This window comes from Nelusetta ayraudi, unplaced genomic scaffold (genome assembly GCF_046127955.1).
Source record: "Nelusetta ayraudi isolate G7.1 ecotype Tasmania unplaced genomic scaffold, CSIRO-AGI_Nayr_v1 ptg000011l, whole genome shotgun sequence".
Taxonomy (NCBI): domain Eukaryota; kingdom Metazoa; phylum Chordata; class Actinopteri; order Tetraodontiformes; family Monacanthidae; genus Nelusetta; species Nelusetta ayraudi.
In genome coordinates, this window is record NW_027466061.1 from 27,455,754 (window position 1) to 27,477,846 (window position 22,093).

Sequence of the window (22,093 nt, forward strand, 5' to 3'; positions counted from 1 at the left end):
TGAGTTGATGAACACGAGCTGTTTCGCTGAAGATTGGAGCTTTCTGTGTCCCGTTCTGTACCCACAGTTGACCACTAGGTGGAGCGCGCAGTGTCCCACCTGCAGCAGTCAACACGGTTTTTCTCCCACTCTGGAAGGGTAGGGCTAAGGGCGGCTGGCCGGCCCCGGCACGAGTACGAGCACAGCGACACGAGTCGGTCGGACACTTCCCGGGCTGATCCGATCAGCGAGCGGAGCGCCACTGATTGATGTCTCCGGGTGAGCTCTGAGACCCGAGGGCGCGCCACACTTTGCTCCAAGGTTCTTCTCGTCATTCCACGGATCCACCCGGCCGACGACATGTCAGACGTGGCCGACACACGCCGGTTGAATTCCAAGCCCCAAGACCTGAACGACGCGTACGGCCCCCCGAGTAATTTTCTGGAAATAGACGTTTACAACCCACAAGTCATCGGCTGCGGACGAGGCCGTTACACCGCATATGAAGTTCACATGAGGGTAAGGCGCTCCATAGAATCACACACAAACACACATACGCACACAGGCACTCATGTCGCTGTGCGTAATGTAGATTTCCCGCTGACTTGTTACAGCTAACGCGTCAGCACCATGTATCCGCCATCACCCGTGTCCAGTAGGGGCGGGGGGCGACGTGAGGCGCCTCGGAGTGGCTCAAGATGGCGCTTGGGTAAAACTCCCACACCGGGGACTGACTGCGGCCTGGTGTTTGTCCGGCGCTAGCTCGGTGCTAGCTGCAGGCGATGTTGACATGTTGGCCGTCCGAAATGAGGCTAGCCACTCTCCTCAGACGTACAGAGTGGATGGTGGCATTTGTTTTATGAGAGGTTCCCTCTTTGGCCTGATAAAGTTTCTCTTCCCGAAAAGTATTTTAACAAGTTAACGCGGCCAACTAGCTGGTTAGCGTGTGGTAGCTAGCAAGTTGGCTTAGCTGGGTCCCAGCAGATTCAGAGGCGCTCACCTCCTCTTGAAAACACACATTCTCAGTGCAAGAGGTATACATCGGGTTAATCTACTGCTGGATCGAGTAGTTATAATTTTCATGTTATATTTTTAATCCTGAACATTTGTCAACTAAGAGCGTCAGCAGTTAATCAGCCGGACGCTGCTAGCCGACGCTTGTTGACAACATCCCGTGTGTTGTCATCAACATCAGGGGAAGAAGCAGTAGCGTTTAGTTTCACGTTCAGTTGATAATTGTCATTCCCATTAAAGAGCCGCAGTTCGCACAACAGTTGTGCAGAGCAGAGGGTGAAGTATAAGTGCTGTCAACTGCCCAGTCCAGCGGCGACGGTTGGGGAGACGGTCGCTAAAAACCCTGACACAGCGGAGTTTCAGGACATTTTCAGGAAGCTGATGCCGAAGTTGCACAACGATACTCTTTGTCTTCATGGATCCCCTTGTCTTTGGCCTTCTGAGCTTTACTGTAATAATACATGTTGCTTTAAGGACTATATACAATATGTATATGAATCTGTAACATTAAAGGACAGGTTGATTCTTCTCCCTTTTAATTGTATGTATGTGATTGTTGGCGGGTGACAGGACAAATCAACTATTTTGCAGCGTCAACAGTTTTGTTTCACAGTTAAACATGAACCCGATAGGCTTCTCGTAAATTTGATTGTGCCATGCTTATGTGCCGAACGTGCATGCACATTCATTCAGATCTGTTTACAGATCCAGTATTATTTTGATTATTCATTCATTCATTTATTTATTTTTTTTAAACAAAGATCACATCTTCCAGTCAGCAGATTTGACCTTGAAAATGTGTAGCTTGGTGTACATTAATTAACCAGCTGCCACCAGAGACGACTGTGGAGACAACCTGTGGCATTGAGACCAGTTTTGGTCTGTTGAGTCTGTTTTCCTCCCCTCTTCTGACAACAGCATTGTGTCTTAACGTCTCCTTGAAATAATTTTTCTGTTTTGTCTCTGTCCTGTGAGCAGACAAACCTTCCCATTTTCAAACTGAAGGACTCTTGCGTGAGAAGACGATACAGCGACTTTGAGTGGCTAAAGAATGAGCTGGAGAGAGACAGCAAGGTGAGCCAGGCAACATGATGCACTCCAGGCCTGTCATCTAAACAGGTTGGTTGGTAAAAGCTGATAATTACAGTGGTGCAGGTGGAGGCCAGGGTGGTGGGAACACATCATCCTCACACAGATTATGATGTGAACCCTGGAGGTGGTTTAGTAGAAAACAGAAATGTGATTTTTTTTTTTTTTTTTTTTCCTGTTACCCTGTTTGGCATCTTTTTAAACTCGGGAGGCAGTTTAGTCGGATGCTGCAGCAAATACACACCACGGAAATTTGTGGTGTTTTACATGAGTTTGAGTGCCCTCAAAGATAAATAAAAGAGCTGCAAGTAAAGGCAGTAGTTTCACCTGGCTCTTGGTCAGACTGCTTCATCAATAGATGGATAGATAGATGGATAGATAGATAGATAGATAGATGGATAGAGACTTTATTGATCCCTTTGGGATGACTCCCTCAGGAAAATTAACACTTCCAGCAGCAGTAGCAGCACACACCGATGGGAAAAGAAATTTAAGAACACAGATTAAAAGAAATAGCAGCACACAGATAAATAAAATAAAATAGCCGCAATCCAAAATACCCACAATTCTCAGTGTTGATGAAGTCGTCCATTGACCTTGACGGACGACCCTTGATGTTGAGAACAGCGTCACATTTCTGCGCTCCAGAGTCAAGTCAGAAAATTGAAATGGATGTGACTGCACACTGTTAACTAGCAACAGCATAAGTGCATAGATTCTGGTTAAGAAACACACCTTGTTTCTTTAAATCCTCGTTAAAAATCTGTGCTTTGGTCCCTGCAACCCTGCAGATTGTAGTACCGTCTCTGCCGAGCAAAGCCCTGAAGAGGCAGCTGCCGTTCCGTCAGGACGAAGGCCTCTTTGAGGAAACCTTCATCGAGGAGCGGCGAGTCGGCCTGGAGCAGTTCATCAACAAGTCAGTGTGTTTCTCAGGAGCTCTATGTGCTCGTCCGCCCCGTGCAGCCTGATGACCAGCTCTCTGTTGTGTGCGTGTGTGTGTGCGCAGGATCGCCGGTCACCCGCTCGCCCAGAACGAACGCTGTCTTCACATGTTTCTGCAGGAGGAAACCATCGACCGCAACTACGTTCCTGGAAAAGTACGGCACTAGGGCTGTGGGGACGGTGGGGGGTAAAACTCTAGGGGTCGTGGTTGGACCGTCTGGCCTCTCTGTTCTGTCTCACCTCTTCTCTCTGCCCTCTCTCTCATTCTCTCTCTGTCTGGCTGTCTCTCTCTCAGCCAGTGTCTATCTTTGTAAAGTTACGTGGGCGCTGGTTTGTTCTTCTGCACATCAGAACATGTCACGGGTGACTCTCTCTCACTTTTTCTCGCTTGCGCTCTCTCTCTCTCGCTCTCTCTCTCTCTCTGTCTATCTCTGTCTATCTCTCTCTCTTTCATATTTGTACAAGAAGCGGGACGTCCTCGTGATTGTGTTGTGAGACTCTTGATCACAATTGTCTGGGTGGAGACGCTGTTCAGACTGATTGTAATATAATGTGAATAAAGTAGCGTAAAGACTAAAATACATTGTGTTGTGTTGGTGCTAACATGTAACAGAACAATGTACCTGACTGTAAATACATGTAACTCATCCTGTTTTTATTCTCTGTTTATTTTTCTTTTTTTTTTTAGGTATGAATGAAGTAAGTTTGTTTTTATTTCATCTCCCAGAACTTTCTGCACTCTAAACAGGGTGGGGGAGGGGAGGGGGGGCTGAGGGGTTGCATGGGTACCCCAGAGGCCATAGTTCACACACACTTGAGGAAAATTGCTCCAGCAGCTGCAGCAGCACGTGTGTGTTTTCTATTTATTTATTTTTTTCATTCGCAGACAATCACACTTCATTCTGTAGTCTGTCCTCATCAGTGTGCAGCTCACACACTTCCTGTCGTCACGCTAAACGTCAAGTTCCTCATCGAATTCTAAGAATTAACATCCTGCAAGCTTTTGTTTTTGCTACCCAATAAAGCGGAAGTGTGAGATTCTTTAAACAATCCGACTTGGCTGCCAGCAACACTTCAGCCGCTTTTGGGAACACGAACCCAAACCTCCACCGTCAGCGTGGCTTTGAGTGCTGTGAACTATTGTTTGATGGGATCCAGCGTTTGTTCGTCACCACTGAGCTGTTTTGAAAACACCTCCAACTAATTCCACCACCCCGTCATTAGCAAGTGCACTAATCACCGACTGCATGGCAAACCTGCACGCTTCTGTCTTTGCGACGTGCCGCCGTGGCTTACCGCCATCTCGTAAACTCACAGTCACGAATGATCATTTCTTCCAGACAATTTTGGCAAATAAGCTCAATGAACCAATCAACCACTAACACTACCGCGCCTCTCCTCTCCATCAGCACCCTGTCAGTTGTTATGTTTTATTTTTGTGTTAAATAACAGAGTTGACCGAAGCCATCAGACAGCATAGCTGGTGAGCCGAGACGCTGCATGTACTCCTGTGGAATGTGCTGTGATTGGCTGGCGTCAGCTGCTTGGATTCCTTGTAACCAGCTGCTTGTTTTGAACATGTTTTGTTTTGTGTTTTGTTTTTTGTTTATATTGACACCATGTCATCTGCACTGCTACACATCACAAGTTGTTTTTGATTTATCTGTTTCAAATAGAAGATAATTATCTGTGAATGTGATCACTGTTGGGGGGGGAGGGGGTCCCTGCAACTTTCCTGCAACTTTGAATCGGGAGCCTTTGAGACATGACTAAGATAAAAATCAACAAAATTATCAAAAAAAAATTTAAAAAAAACAGAACTACAGTACTTTTACACTAATCTTTTTATATATATATATATATATATATATATATATATTTTTTTTTTTTTTTTTTTTTTTTTTTTTTTTTTTTTTGTGCTTCAAATATAAACAGTAAGGAAGTGGCAGCAGAACACAGTAGTTGCATAACTAACACACCCTGCTGTCTCTGGTTGAGCTGGTTCTACTACTACTACTACTACAACCCCTACTGCAGCCTCCACTCCAACCACAACTTCACATGAGTAGATCCGTGACAGATTCCTTCATGGGGTTGGTTATTAATCATTGACGCATCAATGGCGAGCGAAAGTCCACTCTTTCAGGAAGTGTGTGGGAAAATGGTGTCACAAAGGGCAGTTTAGTAGAAGTCCCCTCCCAAAGGTGGACGGACGCACAGAGCAGCAGCAGGCTGCAAACAATTCTGTGACTCCCTTTAACTTTGTAATGTTTTCCTTTTCCTCTTCATCCTGCACTCTTGTCTTTCTCTCTTGCTGTCACTGCAAAGACATTCCAGACAGATGCGGCGGCTCCCTCGACACTTCCTCCTCCAACATTTATTTCTGCGTCAGTCCGAGAGCAGCGGGGAGCTGCGTTAGCGTCCCGGTCTCGGAGTTACGAGCCACAGAGATTTGCATATTGTACCATGCTGTGTGTTTATTCAGTCATTCCACATCTTCTAAGTGTCATTGGGAAAAATGTTGAAAAAAGACGACTGTGCATTCCTTTATTTTTATTTTGCATTTTTTTTGTTTTACTATGATTTGTATGTAATCGACTTGATCCAGTATAAATGGAAGGGCCACGTGCTCCTTTTGAGTTTCCTACGCTTGCAGAGACATGATTCCAGATGAGAACCTCCCAAAGTCGAGCCACATGTAGCATCATGAAGCCTCGCGCCGCTGCATTTGCAACCTTGGCCCGGTGTTACCTAAACACTCGTACATGCACTAAGCTGTTTTGTTTTTAGCGCCGCTGCCTGTCTGTCTCAGTATCACAGTATCATGCCTGCACTTGTATCGTCCAATCAACTCTAAGGAGAATGTCTAGGTTCAATGGCCACATGCGAAGGCAGGTCTGTTGGAATGAGGGAGATGATTCTGTTCTCGGCTCTTTGATCTTGATTCTCTTGTATTCAAACCATCGCAGCTCCACTGTGGGTGACGAGGAACACCCTTGTTTATTCTGTCCACCCATTAAATTCCCTGCTGCCTGCCATAGTCGGTCTCTTGTTTTGTTTTTTTGTTGTTCCTGAAGTAGATTCAGTGGAACTGGTCGTTCAGGGTGAATGCTGGTTAAACAGACTGGAAGCAGCCAGTCAGCTCTTGGGCCGCGTACTCGCATCTGACCTTGTTTTCCTGCATGTCGGGAAATCGAAGGGGAGGTGAAATCCTGAGTCATTTACTGGTAACGTGTGTGGGGGGCGTGTCTGGAAATTTAAACTTTGAGTTCCACACCCACTCCATGAAATGTCGCCGCTGGATTAGTAGCTTCACCGCTTCATCCAAAATGTCCAAGCAACCCCAACGTCGAGCAAAACTGAGAGGATTTTCGGCTGGAAAGTCCGGAGAGCTCACAGCAAACAGTGACGCTGTTCCACCGCACATCCCAACCGTTTTTCAACAAGCTGACAAAATGATCGAGCAAACTGAGTTTTGAGGGGGAAATGGCTGAAACCAAGGCCTCCGTGTCACAGCCCAAGGCAGGTTTCGTTTGTACTGTTACCAACACGTAATTCCGCAATCAAACTGATTTCCCAGAGATCCGTCTTACGTCGCAGCAAATAAACACATGAAGCAGGAAGGAAGGAGGCACCGTAACCAGCACCTGCGTGGCAACACTGGACCTTTTTGTTCCACTAAAAACATGAACGTTAAAGTCCTCTAATCTTCCCCTCGTTCTGGCCGGTGGTTAGGAAATCAGAGAGATTAACGGTGGGGAGAAGGAATTCTGGCCTCGGTTGGATTATAGCTGCCCCTCAGAGGAGCGATCTTGTGATGTTGGACCCGACCTGCGGGCAATTCCAGAGGAGACGTGACCATAATTGGACACGATGATGCTTGAACGGAGATTAAGATAAAGGTCTCATATTTGACCCATTTTCTTTATTGTACATCCTGGACTCCAGTGGAGCAGCTGAGTCTGAGCAGCATGTTTAACCCTCTGTTTGCAGCCTCTCGCTAAAAAAAAAGACAGTTTATTTGACCGTACAGGTGTTTGGAAAAGGGAATGAAAAAATAAAACAAGGCCGTCTCTGTGAGGTGTAATCATTCACCTGGGGATGCATCGACATCCTTCGTGACATCACAGAGAGTTTATTCCCAGAGCCACCTGTTTTATGAGACACCTCTTTAAAGGTGGAATAAATGAAGTTTTCTCATTTCTGGGGAGGTGAGTGATCAAGAAAGTGATTATTGTTCAAAGATTTGGATAAAGTGAATTTTGCTACGTTTTAGCAAGACATTCATTGTTACAGCAGCAAACATTTGGATGTATACACAAAACAGTGTTCTGATGGCTTTTCATCTTTGAACTAGTGAGTGGTGACAGTCTATGGCGAGGGGTTAAACGCGTCATGAACAATTTTTGCAAAAACCTGTCTGCGTCCTGGGATGCATGCACCGTCTCTGACCTCTATCCACCCAGAGCTGTGACCTACAAAACCACAGGGCTTTGATGTCCTGGGTAACGAGAGCGGCCAGACAGGATGGACACAGCGAGCCCGGCCAGAGATTAGCCTCTGTTTTCTTAGCAGTCCCAATGCCGGGGCCCCCGTGTGCAGCCGTGACGCTTGTTGTGTTTGCAGAGACACACAGTTGGAATAGCCTGATAAAGTGGAAGTAAATGGAAATAACAACCCAAAGCAGAGTGACTGGGCAAGGACAAAGGGTAATAAAGACGAGTGGCTGCGGTGGGGGTGTCCGACAGAGGTAGATGTGCTGGGACGGCGGCCAGAGTGCAATTTACAAATCCATTCGTTCTCCATCTGAGTCCAATTCTGAGGTGGGGAAAAAGGAGTAATATGTGTGACTTTGCACAGAAGACACAACTTATGACATAAAAAGCACAATTTTCCAAATGATTCTATCACGCCACAGTTCACCCTTCAAAGGTCACACAAACAAAAGAAAAAAAACGTACAAAATTCACTTTACCAGTGTCTTGCAAAAAACAAAACTCTCTATCCTGTCAGTGAGCTCCCCAAAAATAAATCACATTTCATATTATGAAGAAAATGTTTGCCTTCATAATACAGATAAACTGTAAACTGGAGTGAAAGAAACATCAACGACACGTGTGCTGGGGGAAGATATTTGTTCTTATGTCCATGAAACGATCGAATGGCAATGACCTCTGGCATGGTTCACGTCAATGTTTTGCTGCTTAGGTGACGTCAGCACAGTTACAAATATTTGCTCATCATGTTACGTAAAGGATGTATAAAATCAAGACACCCTGATGACATGCTAATAATTACACATTTTAGTGTTACAGGTCAATTACACTTATAGGAAGTGGCCACGCTGGGCAGAACTTAATCAGAAATTGCAGCTGCAATTCTTTGACAAACATAAGCAACATCCATGGACCCAAACATTTTCAATTTAGAGTATGATCAGACCAAATTACAGAGTTCCACAACTCACTTTTACTTTACAAAAAGACCTAAGTCTGGCTTTGATGTGCCGCTCTCTCAGTTAAAGGGTTCTTCTGGGACAATGGCCCTGAAGCCCACCATTATGGAGAGCCCTCACAATTGTGTTCCTTAGAACATCAACTCCAGAAGAGGCCAGGTCAGCAAGAATCCTCTTGGCAGATGTCTGGGGCTTTTTGCAAACATCTCTGACTATGTTCCTCTCGAGACTTGTCGAAATCTTATGCTTACAACCACGTCCAGATTTGTCTCCTTGTATTTGATAATGATGCAACGTTACAGAAGTTCTACGCACTGTGGAACACTTGGAAATGAGTATAAACCTTCCCCCTTATAATGAGCCTCTACTACCTTCTTACTGAGTTTAAGATTGACTCCTTTGTCTTTGGCATGGTGAGTAAAAGCAGTCCCTCTCAATGATGTGTTCAACTGCCCTGTTCCTTCGAGTCCTTTTTTGCTGAGGCGTTGTTACGAAGCCAGTTGACTGGTTTAAAAGTTGATCGTTTAATGAGGTGTTTCAAAAGCAAAGATTTACATGGGGGTAATATTATTGACCAACCCATCATGGGGGCTATTATCTGAGCTAATATTTTGAGCACCAATTTGTTATAAAGCAAGCTTAAAAATGTATTTTAACACTCAAAACGTACTCAAAGTAATAAATGGCATTGGTGAATGTTTAATGATGCAGAATTTTATCAATGCTCAAAACATTGGGAAGGATTTTAGGAAAATGTTCCATCACCGGGACACACACACACACACACACACACACACACACACACACACACACACACACACACACACACACACACACACACACACACACTCCTACGGACAATTCAGAGTCTTTGCACCAAAGCTGGCCATGGCTAAGAAGTGTAATCGTGCGTTCTACGATCAAGGCTATTTAAATAAGGGTATCAAATTACCGGCTGTCGCCTGTCTTTTATGTTTCAAAAACAGAAAGACGAGGGACCGACCGAGTGGCATTATTCCACAAAGACACGTTTCGTGTCTTCGAACATCCGACCGCATTGTGGACCTAGACGTCAATTCAAGATTTCCTTTCTACTACTGGAAAGACCTCCGCTTCCTCTGACGAAAATACTTTGTTTATGCCTCTGTCTCCGCCCCCTCCAGCGTAACGTCTACACACTGACTACTGGGCGGGGATCCTTCATATCAGCACCACAAACGGCCACCGACACAACCAGCACTCCTCCTCCTGTCTCTGTACTGCCTGCGCGGTTTGACTTCGTGACATCGACCACACTCATATACAGGTAATATAAATATACATATTTTCAAAAAGATTTTATGACAGATTTTTAACGCGTCGCCTTGTGTTTGAGTCGAGTTCCTGCTCACGTCCTGCCCCTCGTGTCGTGGTTCTCGTAAAAAGACTGATGCAATATTACGTCAATGTGGCGGAAAAATGTTTAACCACCTATTTTTTTTTACTAGGTTCTTTATGTGCAAACAATGTGCTTGTATGTATAGGTATATTTATCAACTCTTTTTTTTTTTTTTTTTTTTTTTTTTTTAAAGGTTTAACTTAAGTCGCTTTTCAATTGAAACACCTACGTGTTAAATTTGAGCGCGGACTTTTCGGTCAGGTTTCCTCAGCGGAAGTTAAGAATGAAGCCACTAGACACCGTGTCTTCCTGTTTAAAACATATATAAGACTAACACCCTTTTACTTTGCCACAAACCCAGGGTTTTCACAATTTCCCTGTACACACTAGGTCATTTTTCATTCATTGTTTTGGTCCCGTCCGCTAGCATGTCCTGCTAATACTACCGCTGCCTTCACAGACCTGGCGAGTGCCTGTTTGTTTCAGAATTATTTTTTCCTTTTAAGACACTTATGTGTAAATAATGGACAAACACGTATGTAGAGTCGGATGTGACGATTATATCTTTTTGCGCTGGCGGTAGAAATGCGGCGGCCGCGTGAATTCAAACAACCCGAGGTTTATTTTCTCGACTTCAAACGTGTCTAGACTGGAGTAATCGAGAAGTCCGTGTTTACAGATTGTGTGAAGGCAGCACGCACTACGCGCTCCGCTCTCTCGGCGGCCACGTTAGCTGCCAGTCTTTCTCTCCGCCGAGCCCCGGCCGCCTGGTACGCCTAGTACGGTCAGTGCCACCGAACGTGAGTTTGCAAGCAGCTCGCTATATTTAAACGCCGCACGACCGAGAGGGATTCCCGCCGTCGATAAAAAGCGAGTCACGCTTCCGGTTGAGGCGGCTTCCATGCGCCCGTACCAGTGTAGTGTAGTGTAGTGTAGTAGCCACGCGTCATTGCATCAGCCGCGTGGGGGCTCGCAGCCAGGTTACAGTGACCGGCGGGGTGACCGGGCTCGGTGTGACCCTTCCGGGCCGCTTGGCGAACTGCTGACGGCTGGCTGTTTCACCACCAGTGGAGAGGTCGGTTCATTCAGAGCGTCACTTTATTAAGAGTTGGGCTTGGCTTGGAAAAAGAATTAGGGAAGGGCACATGGAAGCTTCCAAGAGGCACGACAGGCTTAAAAAAAAAAATGTAGTGCGAGGTTCTTGCAGGATGACTCAACTTGGGTGTAAAAGTGATCGAGCGGTGTGAAAATAGCCCGAGCCGCGTGAGTTTGGAGCGTGGCAATGCTGCGTCAGAAATGTGAGGACCGTCTTCGAACCGACCCCAGCATCTTTTAGCAGCCACTGAAGAGGTTGATTCACCAAGCGTTTGTTACTGTTTAATGTAGTAAATCACAATTTTATACGTCCCTTATCAAAGTGAACCCAATTCTTGGGTTTGTTTCTAAAGGCTATTTGGCTAGAAGTTATTATCCTTATGAGTGGTGGTTATATTTATGTGTAGTTTAAAAAAAAGAATATTAAAACCTAGATACAACCTTCAAATTCTGATCACCTAGCTGTACTATCATTGTTGTTTTTTGGGATCTAAATGACCAACATTTGATATTTGGCTTTTTCTGCTGCAGCACTTGCATATAACAATCAAAAATATTTATCAAGAATGAACTCGTCCTTGTTCCGGCTCAGCTGCAAACTGCAAAACCTGTTTTGTGTGGTCACTGATTGGCTTTTGTGCCTTCTGAAAATCAGGAGGGAGAAGTTCTAGTGGTAGGAATAAATAAATGTGTTTCACTTGTATTTATTCATTGTGCAAAACAACAGAAGGAGGCGTGTGCAAACAGTTAAATGCTGCGTGTCATCCGATGTTTGCACTGAAGCAGACCTTGGATTCATTTCCTGACTGGCTGTTCGTGAGTACAGTGAGTCCGTGTTTGGCACCTCGCAGCAGCTCACTGTAGCCGCCGCGCTGGCAGCGCGTCTGGGAAAGAGAGCAGATTTGTTTCTTTGTCACATTCCATCTTCACGGCGGGATCAGTGTTTTTGGCAGGAGGGGCTGATTGGTGCCAGGTGACCGGAGGTCTCTGGGTTCAGTCCCAGCAGGAAGTGCCCGCCCCGGTCATGTCAAAATACACCTGCTGCTACCAAACGTATATTTCTGGCATCAAAGTACGGCGCCATTTCAAACGCCATTGTGTTTTGTTTTGTTTTTTGCATGCATGCGTGTGTGTGACTATGTACAGGGTTTTGTCCTGGGGTTGAGTCGGGTCAGTAGCTCTGTAGAACTGGAACTGGACACGGTGTTCCCTTTGTTCACTTCCTGGGCTTCGCATTGACACCATCAGGAGGACTGTGGTCAAAGGAGCGTTTCCATGAAGAATAATTGGCCGAGTACTTACTGAAGGGTCCACTGTTCACTGGAATGAAGAAGTTGTCTTTCTTGGCGGAAGAGTTACGCCGTTCACATGTTAGTGTTTGATACCAAAGAACCTGGATGATAGCCGTGACCGCTTCTGCCGTCAAAACAAAAACCATGCTTTGTTTGTGTCTGGAGGTGAGTTGCAGTAACGCGACCTAATGAGGTTAGCAGGTTTTTTTGCTGCCTCTCCTGCTAATAATCCTCTTAAGAGTTCGTGGCAACAGTTGCAACTGCGCTAAATCAAGCAGCAGGACCTTTTTTATCCCCTGAAGCCTGCAACCGGAGCTCCCACGGTCCCCAGTCTGTCCCCTCCCGTCTGTCCGTCCGTCCACGCGGATCCTTTCTCCTGGGCAGTTTTTAACTTTAGGCTCATTGACGGCCTCCGAGTTCGGTTGTGGTTCTGATGTTTGTGTGTCTGGGGGGTCTGCGGTGTAGCGTTGTTGAAGCGGCGCCCTCACGCAGTGGCCGACTGACGTAGACGGCGGCCCTCGTGAAAGCCACAAGGAAAAGATTAGCAATGGGAACCGATGTGATGGAGGCTCCACAAGCGGGTCACCATCACACACGCAGTTCTGCACGCTGGCGGTCCGGTCCGGTCCGCACCGTGCAGGTGCAGTAATGCAGACGTTTCCCTCCCTCCTCGGCCCCCGGCAGGTTGACCCGATGTTAAGTTCTCTCTCTCCCTCCCTCTCCCACTCCCTCTCCCTGTGGCGTTCTCACAGCTTTATTCTTAGCGATTCCAGTTCACCACTTTTATTGTCTCGCCTGCGGAAGGTACGAACTGGACAAAGTGCCTGCTGGGCACAGTAGTGGAGGGAAAACCATGTTTGTTGACCCAAACGTGGAGGCTCTCAGATGTGCGTTCCTGGTGTGGGAGTGGAAACGCGCTGCTAGGATGTCACAGCGAGCGGCAGAGCACAACCAGCGCGCCAACAGGTTCCCATCAGCCTTCAGACGGGGGCCGAGTGTTTACCGTTGGCGTCCCTCTGTTGTCCTTTCCGACGGCATTGTTTGACGCCGTTTGTACACGGACACACTTAAAACTGTACGCGACAGGATGCCGCTGCGTTTGAAACGGTACGAGTGGAAGCGCTTTGATAGTGAGCTTTTCTGTTGTCTTTGCGGTATTATTAGAATGTTGCCATTGTGCCGAATGGCGAGGGGGAGAACAAGCTGAAATTAGGCCACGGCATCACCAGAAAGCTCCTGTGACTTTGGCCCTTTAAACCCACTGAACCTGGACAGTTGGTCCTCCGACCTCCACCTGAAGGCTCCTTCCTCTCCTGAAAGTAACTTCCACTCGGTGGTTCCCGTGGCGTGAGCGCAACGTCCAGAAGGTCGAGATGGTCAGGTTTGTGGAATCAGGCGTCGACCTGTGGCATTAATAGTCCGAGGGCGGCTCCAAACTTCAAGATTCCTCTTGAGCTAAGGTGACAGGCGGAGTTTTGATAATGAGTATCCAGCAAAGCCACTATGTGAGATAAAAGTGCGTAGTAAAACTGGTAGTAACAGTGTAGCGTAGTACTTGCAGATAAGGTGAGTTTGCCCCGTGCTCCTCGCCGCTCATAAACGGAACCAGAAAAATCCTGATTTGCAGTCACCTGTCGCACAAATGGCACAGCGACTTTTTTTGAACTTTTTTTTTTTTTTTTAAGGCGACAAGGTCAAAGTAGGTTATAGTTTGTTTTGCACCTTATTTTCGTCCAGCCACTGAATCTCAGTTCTCAACAGCAGCTCTTACACAACCGTGTTCGAGCAGTTCAAACCCGACCCTCGGCTACAGGTCGCGCTTGTGTTACGTATACACACACACACACCAATACAAGAAGCGTGTCACTGGCCGCTCTGTTGATAGTTGAGGTGTGCGTCAAACCGTCTGAACAGGACGACCACTGCCGCTGCTGAGGCACGCTGTGCAAATGTGTCCTTGGCCCCGCCATCGTGCGTGCGTGCGCGCACAGCTCCGCCTGCCGCGCTGACACCTGCTGCTGTAAGCTGCTGGCCTCCAGCTGCAGATGCAGCCCGTCCTCCACCTCCTCCTCAGCCCTGTTGTTATTAGCTGGACACAAAGCAACAATATTATGTGTTCAGCCAGCAGCGTTCCCAGGCTTCTCCTCTTCGGCCTGAATATCAGTTGGAAAAACATTGAGACAAGTAGCAGATTAGCTCCACTTCTGCTTCCATGGGGTTTTGGAATTTCCCCCGCGAGCTCCTCGTGTGTGTGTGTGTGTGTGTGTGTGTGTGTGTGTGTGTGTGTGTGTGTGTGTGTGTGTGTGTGTGTGTGTGTGTGTGTGTGTGTGTGTGTGAACCGGCGAGTGTTTATTTTGCAAAGCAAAGATTTGGATGATGAGCACGGTAGGTAGGTGAGCGTTTTGGAAGCTTGTCTTTCTCCTGCATGAGGGTTTTTGGTGCCCCGCTGCTCCTCACGATGTGTCGATGTGTTCCGAGGGAGGGAGAGAGAGAGAGAGAGAGGGAGGAGGTACGAATTCCTGGAAGTTGCATAACCTGTATTTAAGAGTGCTCATGGGGAAGAGAAGGGGGGTTGAGTCCCTCTGCTTACGGCCTCTCTTTACCGGAGGGTTCTAGGATCTCTAGGAACGCTTAAAACCAACAGACAAAGTCAACCCGGCAATTTAAGAGGATTTTAGACAAATCCAAATACTGTTTTCTGCACTTTCAACGCCTTCGTCGATAATTTGGGGGAAGTGAGCGGCAGGCCTCGGTCTGCATGCTTTGTGAGTAAGTTGCCTGTGTTGAGCAATTGTCTTCTTGTTCTGTGTCGTCACAGGTTCTAATCCTTCGCTGCAACACACAGCCGCCTCCACCCACCGCCACCGACGTGTTTGTTCCTGCCCTCACCACGCGCCACCTCGATCACCCAGGCAGCAGCAATCAATCAGGACTCGCCTCGCCTTCTGCCCGTCTGGCCCGAGTCGTTTGGATCTCCCAGTCCAGTCACACGCACTGTGTGTAAGCCTCGTCAGTCGCTCCAGCCACACTCGGAGGCTTTCGCTCTCTCTCTCTCTCTCTCTCGCTCAACCCGCCCACGCGCAACACTCAAGAGCCAACATGGCGAGCATGGTGGCGAGCTTTGGCAGGGCCCTGCTGCGCCGCCGCAAACTGGACTTCTCCAACGTGGAGACGCAGTTCTCCCGCTGCCTGTCCACCCTGGACCTCATCGCCCTGGGCGTGGGCTCCACGCTAGGCGCCGGCGTCTACGTGCTGGCGGGCGAGGTGGCCCGCGAAAAGGCGGGCCCAGCCATCATCCTCTGCTTCCTCATCGCCGCCCTCTCCTCCATGCTGGCCGGCCTCTGCTACGCCGAGTTCGGCGCCCGCGTGCCCAAGACGGGCTCGGCGTACCTCTACAGCTTTGTGACGGTGGGAGAAATCTGGGCCTTCATCACCGGCTGGAACCTCATCCTCTCCTACGTCATCGGTGAGTGCGGTGGCCAGCGCCGAGAACGCCCGGGTTAGATTTGTTTTCCGTTTTCTCTCTTTTCCAACCTTCACCGTGGTCTCTTCTGGCGGCAGGTACGGCCAGCGTGGCTCGAGCGTGGAGCTCCACCTTCGACAACCTGGTGGAGCAAAAGATCTCGGGCTTCTTCAAAGCCTCCATGGCCATGAAGGTGCCTGGAGGAGTGCTGGCCGAGTACCCGGACCTGTTCGCCCTCATTCTCATCCTGCTGCTCACCGGTGAGAACACACACACACACACACACACACACACACACACAGTAATACCACGAGGGACGTGATGAAATGTACGATTGCAACATAAGTGTTTGGAGGCCGGCTGAGTCATTAGTGACCTGTAAACGGAACTGTTGGGTTTCTTTCGTGGCTCAACAAACAACTTCACAGGCTTCCTCTTTTTAAATGAGATAAATAAATAAATAAATAAAAGTTGCATTCTGTTCGTTTGTAATTCACATGCACACACACGTTCTTGCACTTGTTGTGTTGCTGTTTGTGTGAATCACAGTCAGAATGACGGTTTGTCATCGTCTTTCTCTCCTGCAGGGCTGTTGGCCTTCGGCGTGAACGAGTCGGCGCTGGTGAACAAGATCTTCACCGGCATCAACCTGGTGGTCCTCGCCTTCATCACCATCTCGGGCTTCATCAAGGGCGACGCCACCAACTGGAACCTGACGGAGGAGGACTACATGAACTTCGTCACCCAGACCAACAGCAGCCAGGAGATAAAGTGAGTCCCGCCCACAGGAAGGAAATCGCTCGCTCGCTCGCTCAAGTTGTGTATCGGCGAGTGGCCGCTAACGTTGCGCCGCTGTCTTCTGGTCTCGTCTGGTTAGTCTGGAGAAGTTTGGCGTGGGCGGCTTCGCTCCGTTCGGCCTGAAGGGCGTGCTGTCCGGCGCCGCCACCTGCTTCTACGCCTTTGTCGGCTTCGACTGCATCGCCACGACAAGTGAGTGGTGGTTTTGTGTCTCTCCGCTCGGCGGCCGCTCTGTCCTCCTGTTTCTGCACATTTTTGACTGTGGATGAAAAACAACACATTCACGCCTCGTTCCCTCCAACTGCCGACTCTCTAGAAAATCTCCTTTTAACCTTTTAAACTCGGGCCGCCAGTGAGGAATTCTTTTGTCCAGACAGAAGAATCTTTGACTTTAGACGGAGAGTCTTTCCATATATAACTGCAATTAATTGCCTAAAATTGGAAAAGTTTATTAAATTATATTAAAAAAAAAATTATGTCCATATTAATGTAAAGCGATTCTTGCTGGTGTGACTTAATTGGTAACCTAATGAACACAAAGAAAGGATTCCCTTTTGATCTTTTGTATTATTATTTCTTTCCAAACTTCTTATTACAAATGCCTATCACAGGAGTTTCATGCAGCTCCTATGTGTGTGAACAGCCTCCATGTGAACCTTTCCCAAAGAGCTGCTTCACACGATGTTTAACCCAGGTTCTGATTCCTCCTCCTCCTCCTCCTCCTTCTCCTCCTTCAGGTGAAGAAGCCAAGAACCCCATGAAGTCCATCCCCATCGGCATCGTGGCCTCGCTGCTCATCTGCTTCTTCGCCTACTTTGGCGTGTCAGCCGCTCTCACCCTGATGATGCCGTACTACCAGCTCAACGCCCAGAGCCCGCTGCCCGAGGCCTTCACCTTCGTGGGCTGGGCTCCGGCCAGATACATCGTGGCTGTGGGCTCCCTGTGCGCCCTGTCCACTAGGTGAGGCTCGCCGGAGGTCTCCTGGTTCTCGTGGTCTCTGGCCTTCGGACACTAACTAACTAACTAACTGCGTTGTTGATCTCAGCCTCCTGGGCTCCATGTTCCCCATGCCTCGAGTCATCTACGCCATGGCCGAGGACAAACTGCTCTTCCACGTCCTGTCCAGGATAAACGATCGCACCAAGACGCCGCTGATCGCCACCATTGCCTCGGGCATCGTGGCAGGTGAGGAGCACCAAGTCTGGGGACGTTTTCACATCAACTCTGGGCGTTTGAGTGACTCTCTGCGACTGAGAAGAACAGTGCACAAATCACACGGTCGTAAAGACCCACAAGTTAAAACGTCCCAAATCCGCTTTAATTCGCTTTAATTAAACTTCTCCCTATTGTGAAACCTTCATAATTAGTCACCACTCTCGAAAACAAGAAAAACAAGAAAAGTAAAATGATCTGGATGAAAAAAGGGCCGATGACAAAGCAGGTGTTGTGAGACAACGGAAGAACCGGGTCACTGTCGCACCCTCATGACTCGAGACCAAGCAGAGCGCTCCGGCCTGAACTACAACGTGTGCTGACAGTCAATCTCCTCCTTTGCAGCTCTCATGGCCTTCCTGTTCGACCTGGCGTCTCTGGTGGACCTCATGTCCATCGGGACGCTGCTGGCTTACTCCTTGGTGGCCATCTGCGTCCTCATCCTCAGGTACAAACAAAGAAACACGAATCTCTGATCCTCTGCGTCGGCAACGACCGCCCCACCAGCCCAACTCACCCTCCTCCCTCTCGCAGGTACCAGCCCGGGAACCTGCAGCCCGGGAACCAGGCCGAGAAACTCAGCTCCCTCAGCAGCCAGATGGAGAGGCTGGTGGACACGGAAGGCGAGAAGGTCCCGGTTTCCCTGGAGGTGGAGGAGACGCCCTCCGAGGAGGACTTCGCCTTCAAGCTGCTCTTCGTCCCCAGCGGGAACGCCCCCACGCAGATGTCCGGCACCATCGTCTACGCCACCACCGCTGTCATCTGTGAGTTGCAGCCCGCCGCAGGGACCGACCTCCCACAACCTCCCAGTCTGCCTTTCATTCCAAATTCAAGAACTTTATTTGTCGATTCCAAATTCAAGAACTTTATTTGTCACATCCTAATTGGATGTGCAGTGACACGGAAAATATATATATATATTCACATACGTGCATACAAAAGAAGCACACCATTCACAAAGGCACTTATGCTGAAAAATGTGTGGAGTGTTTAAACAATTATAAACGTGACTGAAAGTGCCTGAAAGTCTGTGCTTTGCTGACTCCGCCCTCTCCACCTCCGCCCTCAGCGCTCCTCATCACCATCCTGTGCATCCTCCTGACCAACTGTCTCCCAGCGCTGCTGGCCGGCCACGCCTCCGTGGTGGTGCCCTGCGTCCTGCTGAGCCTCATGTGCGTCGTGTGCGTCGTCATCATCTGGAGGCAGCCGGAGAGCAAAGCGGCCCTCACCTTCAAGGTAGCGCCACAACACACGCGGCCGAGGCCTCCGGGGTCAGAGGTCGTTCGGTGGGGCGGAGTCTGACGCCACGCTTTCACTTCTCGCCCGCAGGTCCCTCTGCTGCCCTGGCTGCCGCTGTTCAGCGTCTTCGTCAACATCTACCTCATGATGCAGCTGGACATGCAGACGTGGATCAACTTCACCGTGTGGATGGTCATCGGTACGTTTGAGCGCCCCCTTCAGTTTGGAAAGCACTGTGTCTGAGTCCCAAGTCGCCCCCCCGCCCCCCACTCACCAGTTTGCGGCTAGAAAGGGGCTACGCCATTTGTGGTGTCCCTTGAAATCCATATAGAGGGAGGAGGGAACGAGTGGGTGATTTTGGATACAGCCTGTGATCACAAGAGTTGAGTTGTGTTTTCCCCCCTCTAACGACCCCCCCCCCTTCCATTGCCAGGCTTCGCCATCTACTTCTTCTATGGCATCAGGCACAGCGTGGCGGGCAACCGCTCCTTCGAGAAGATGCCGAACAAGAGAGGCTACACGCAGGCGTCGAGCAACAGCGACCCAGAGGCAGCGAGCCCCTGATACAGACTGTGGCTCCACCCCACCCCCATCCCCCACCCCCCCTCACCCCCCCAAGAGGCCATGCCGCCCTGGGCTCCTTCCAAGTGCAAAAAGCCACGCTCGCGCACGCACATATACACACACACACACACACACACACACACAAACACACACAAACAAACAACCACACACGCACACACGTCTTACCTCTGAGACTCGGAGGCTGATTAACTTGACGGCGGGACATTGTGACAAGGCGACCTGCCTTTCTGTCTGTCTTTCTGTCTGTACTAACGCTGCACCGCTCCTCAAGTCCCCATCAACCGACGGAAAGAATGTTACACAAGCTGGTTACCGCTTCCTCTCCGTCGTCAGGCTGCCGCGCGTGCAGCGCACAGGCGTCACTAACAAAACGTATTTTGTAGAACACTTGTAACTAGTTCTGAGGGTTTTTTTCCCGACCGATCCGCGCCAGGCTGGCGACACACTGGGCAGCAGCCGCGAGATGGTTGACCGCAGCTCTGCTGTTGCGACTATCGATTCAGCTGCACAACGCTAGGTGACGCTAAACCCAAAGTTGTCGGCAGTTTGCTGCGGAGGTGGAACACATCAGAAAAAACCCATCTGGGATTCAGATGCGATTCTGGGGTGTGCTCACTGCACGCTCGCTGGCCACAGTGTGGAGCCGGCCTGGGCAGAGGAGAACAAGCCTGGAGCAGTGGCCTGTAGGTTAGTATGTTAGCATTAGCAAGCTAATTGCATTAACAGGGTAGGGACTGAGGACTCGCGGTTTAGAGTAGTTGGATCCGTTGCGCACGACCGACGTTGAGTTACTGTCGTCAGGTGTCGTCACCTGTTGCCTTCAGCCCACCCACCCCCCCTTGCCACCCCACCTCCAGAGCTTGACTTCTGTTCTGCTTCCAGTTCCAGATTTTCATTTTTGCAGCACACGATGAAATTAAATTATTCTAGCCCTCTGTTTACAGCCTCCTGTTTAAAAAAACCCGAATGCTTTGTTGGACCTTCCACACGTTTGGAAGGGGACCTGAATCAGGTGGTCTAAGTGGGCGGAGCTACCATGGGAAGTCTAGACGTTTAACTATTCCTCTTACTGCTGCAGCCTGCTGCCGTTTCTGCTACTGGTCTGATCATCACAGCCATGTCTGGCAGTCGGCGGTGATGAAAAACCATTGTAATCACTTCTTTTTTTAAAAAAACAAAAAAAAAACAATTTACGTTGTTTGTGAAAAGTGAATGACTGCTTTTCACAAAGATTTCTGTTTAGTTTCAATGGAAACTTCCTTTTCTCAGAAGCTCTGTTGGCTGCCCAACACTTTATTTTATTTCTACTTTTTGTTTATATTAACTTTCTCTTTTGTGGTAGACATGTTAATATTTAAATGTTTGTAGTTCTTATTTGTTTGGGGAAAACAATCTGATGCTTTCTAGATGTATTTTGTTACATGTACAGTTTTTAGTGCGCTGATGTACTTAGTCACATTTCTTTTGTTGCACAAAAATCTATGTGTTTGTTTTGTTTTTTTTAAATTGTGGCTTATTTTTAATTCTTCTCTGACCAAAGGAAAGTTTGTTACTCTCCTGCCCCCCCCCCCCCCTCGTCCTCCTTTTTAGAAATTGAGTTTTACAAAAAGAAAAAGAGCAGCTGCTTAAATCAGTCTTTAAATCGTGTAATTTAAAAACAAAAATGGCCCCCAATCCTCTTGAGTCTGTAACTTACTGGTGAGGCTTGTTCTGAGTTCAGAGTTTTACTGTAAAATGTACAGTATTTGTTGAAAATATTTACCTATTTGTATTTTAACATATTTTCTTGGACGAGGAAAGAAAACTTGTATGAAATTTGTGTGTCTGGAGATGTAAATTCACGCTTGAAGGCATTTTGATGCTGCTAAAAACAAGAAACCCAAAAATCCTACTGCCGTTTGCTCCCAAATCAAAGTGCTAGTCGACTGATTCACACCTTCTCAAATCTACTGTATAGGCGTCCGGGTTGAATCTTTCAGTGATGTTCTGTGACGTGGCGTTGAGTCAACAGCCGCCCCTCCGTCTCCACAATCCCTTTTTACGCACATATTTCCCCCGAGACGGGTCACTTGACGGTGGCTGTGGTGCGGCTGTGACCTCTGACCCCTGGCCCTCGCGACTCTCACAATGAGTCCCTTCATCCCCCCCTCACTTCCGGACGTCTCCCATTCATATATCCTGTACATATGGCCGTCGTGTATGAAACAAAAAAGCGTTTGTTTTTTTTTCTGTTTGTTTTTTTTTTTTTTTCTAACTTAAATAAAAGTGATTCTTACCCTGGCAGCTGCGTCATGTCTTGAAAATTTACTTCGTGTCCTGCGGCTACCTGTGCTGTTTTTTTATTTATTTATTTATTTATTTTTAAACAACAAACCTGTGACTCATTCAACTATTAAAAGTGTGAATGGCTTTGAGTCCAGTGAAGCATGTTATTTTTCAAAGGACCGATGAGAGAGTTGCATGAAAACCTCTTATTTCCAACTCGGATGCTGAAGTGTAAACTGACAAACTATCCTCGAGCAATGAGGCACCATGACTGAGCTCTGGACTCC

At 48.2% G+C, this 22,093-nt stretch overlaps 2 protein-coding genes across 5 annotated transcripts; both read left to right on the forward strand.

Annotated features, from left to right (window-relative positions):
* The first annotated feature begins 119 nt into the window (after positions 1-119).
* LOC142885652 (sorting nexin-12) lies at positions 120-6,064 on the forward strand. 3 transcript variants are annotated; one of them, XM_076022325.1, is made up of 5 exons: positions 120-498; positions 1,972-2,067; positions 2,874-2,998; positions 3,089-3,179; positions 5,353-6,064. In XM_076022325.1, the coding sequence occupies exons 1-5, from the start codon at positions 340-342 to the stop codon at positions 5,605-5,607; spliced, it is 726 nt and encodes a 241-aa protein (XP_075878440.1). In that variant the 5' UTR covers positions 120-339; the 3' UTR covers positions 5,608-6,064. The 3 variants fall into 3 exon arrangements, with proteins under 3 accessions (XP_075878440.1, XP_075878442.1, XP_075878441.1); XM_076022327.1 differs by lacking the exon at positions 5,353-6,064 and adding an exon at positions 3,713-3,729 and having other exon boundaries at positions 121-498; XM_076022326.1 differs by lacking the exon at positions 5,353-6,064 and having other exon boundaries at positions 121-498; positions 3,089-3,206.
* Positions 6,065-8,640: 2,576 nt separating this feature from the next.
* slc7a3a (solute carrier family 7 member 3a) lies at positions 8,641-21,824 on the forward strand. Of its 2 annotated transcripts, none has more exons than XM_076022329.1 (12): positions 8,641-8,892; positions 15,063-15,710; positions 15,806-15,967; positions 16,295-16,478; positions 16,585-16,697; positions 17,243-17,465; positions 17,551-17,690; positions 18,063-18,165; positions 18,252-18,481; positions 18,787-18,953; positions 19,047-19,155; positions 19,390-21,824. In XM_076022329.1, the coding sequence occupies exons 2-12, from the start codon at positions 15,344-15,346 to the stop codon at positions 19,518-19,520; spliced, it is 1,929 nt and encodes a 642-aa protein (XP_075878444.1). In that variant the 5' UTR covers positions 8,641-8,892; positions 15,063-15,343; the 3' UTR covers positions 19,521-21,824. The 2 variants fall into 2 exon arrangements, with proteins under 2 accessions (XP_075878444.1, XP_075878443.1); XM_076022328.1 differs by lacking the exon at positions 8,641-8,892 and adding an exon at positions 10,511-10,657.
* The last annotated feature ends 269 nt before the right edge of the window (positions 21,825-22,093 follow it).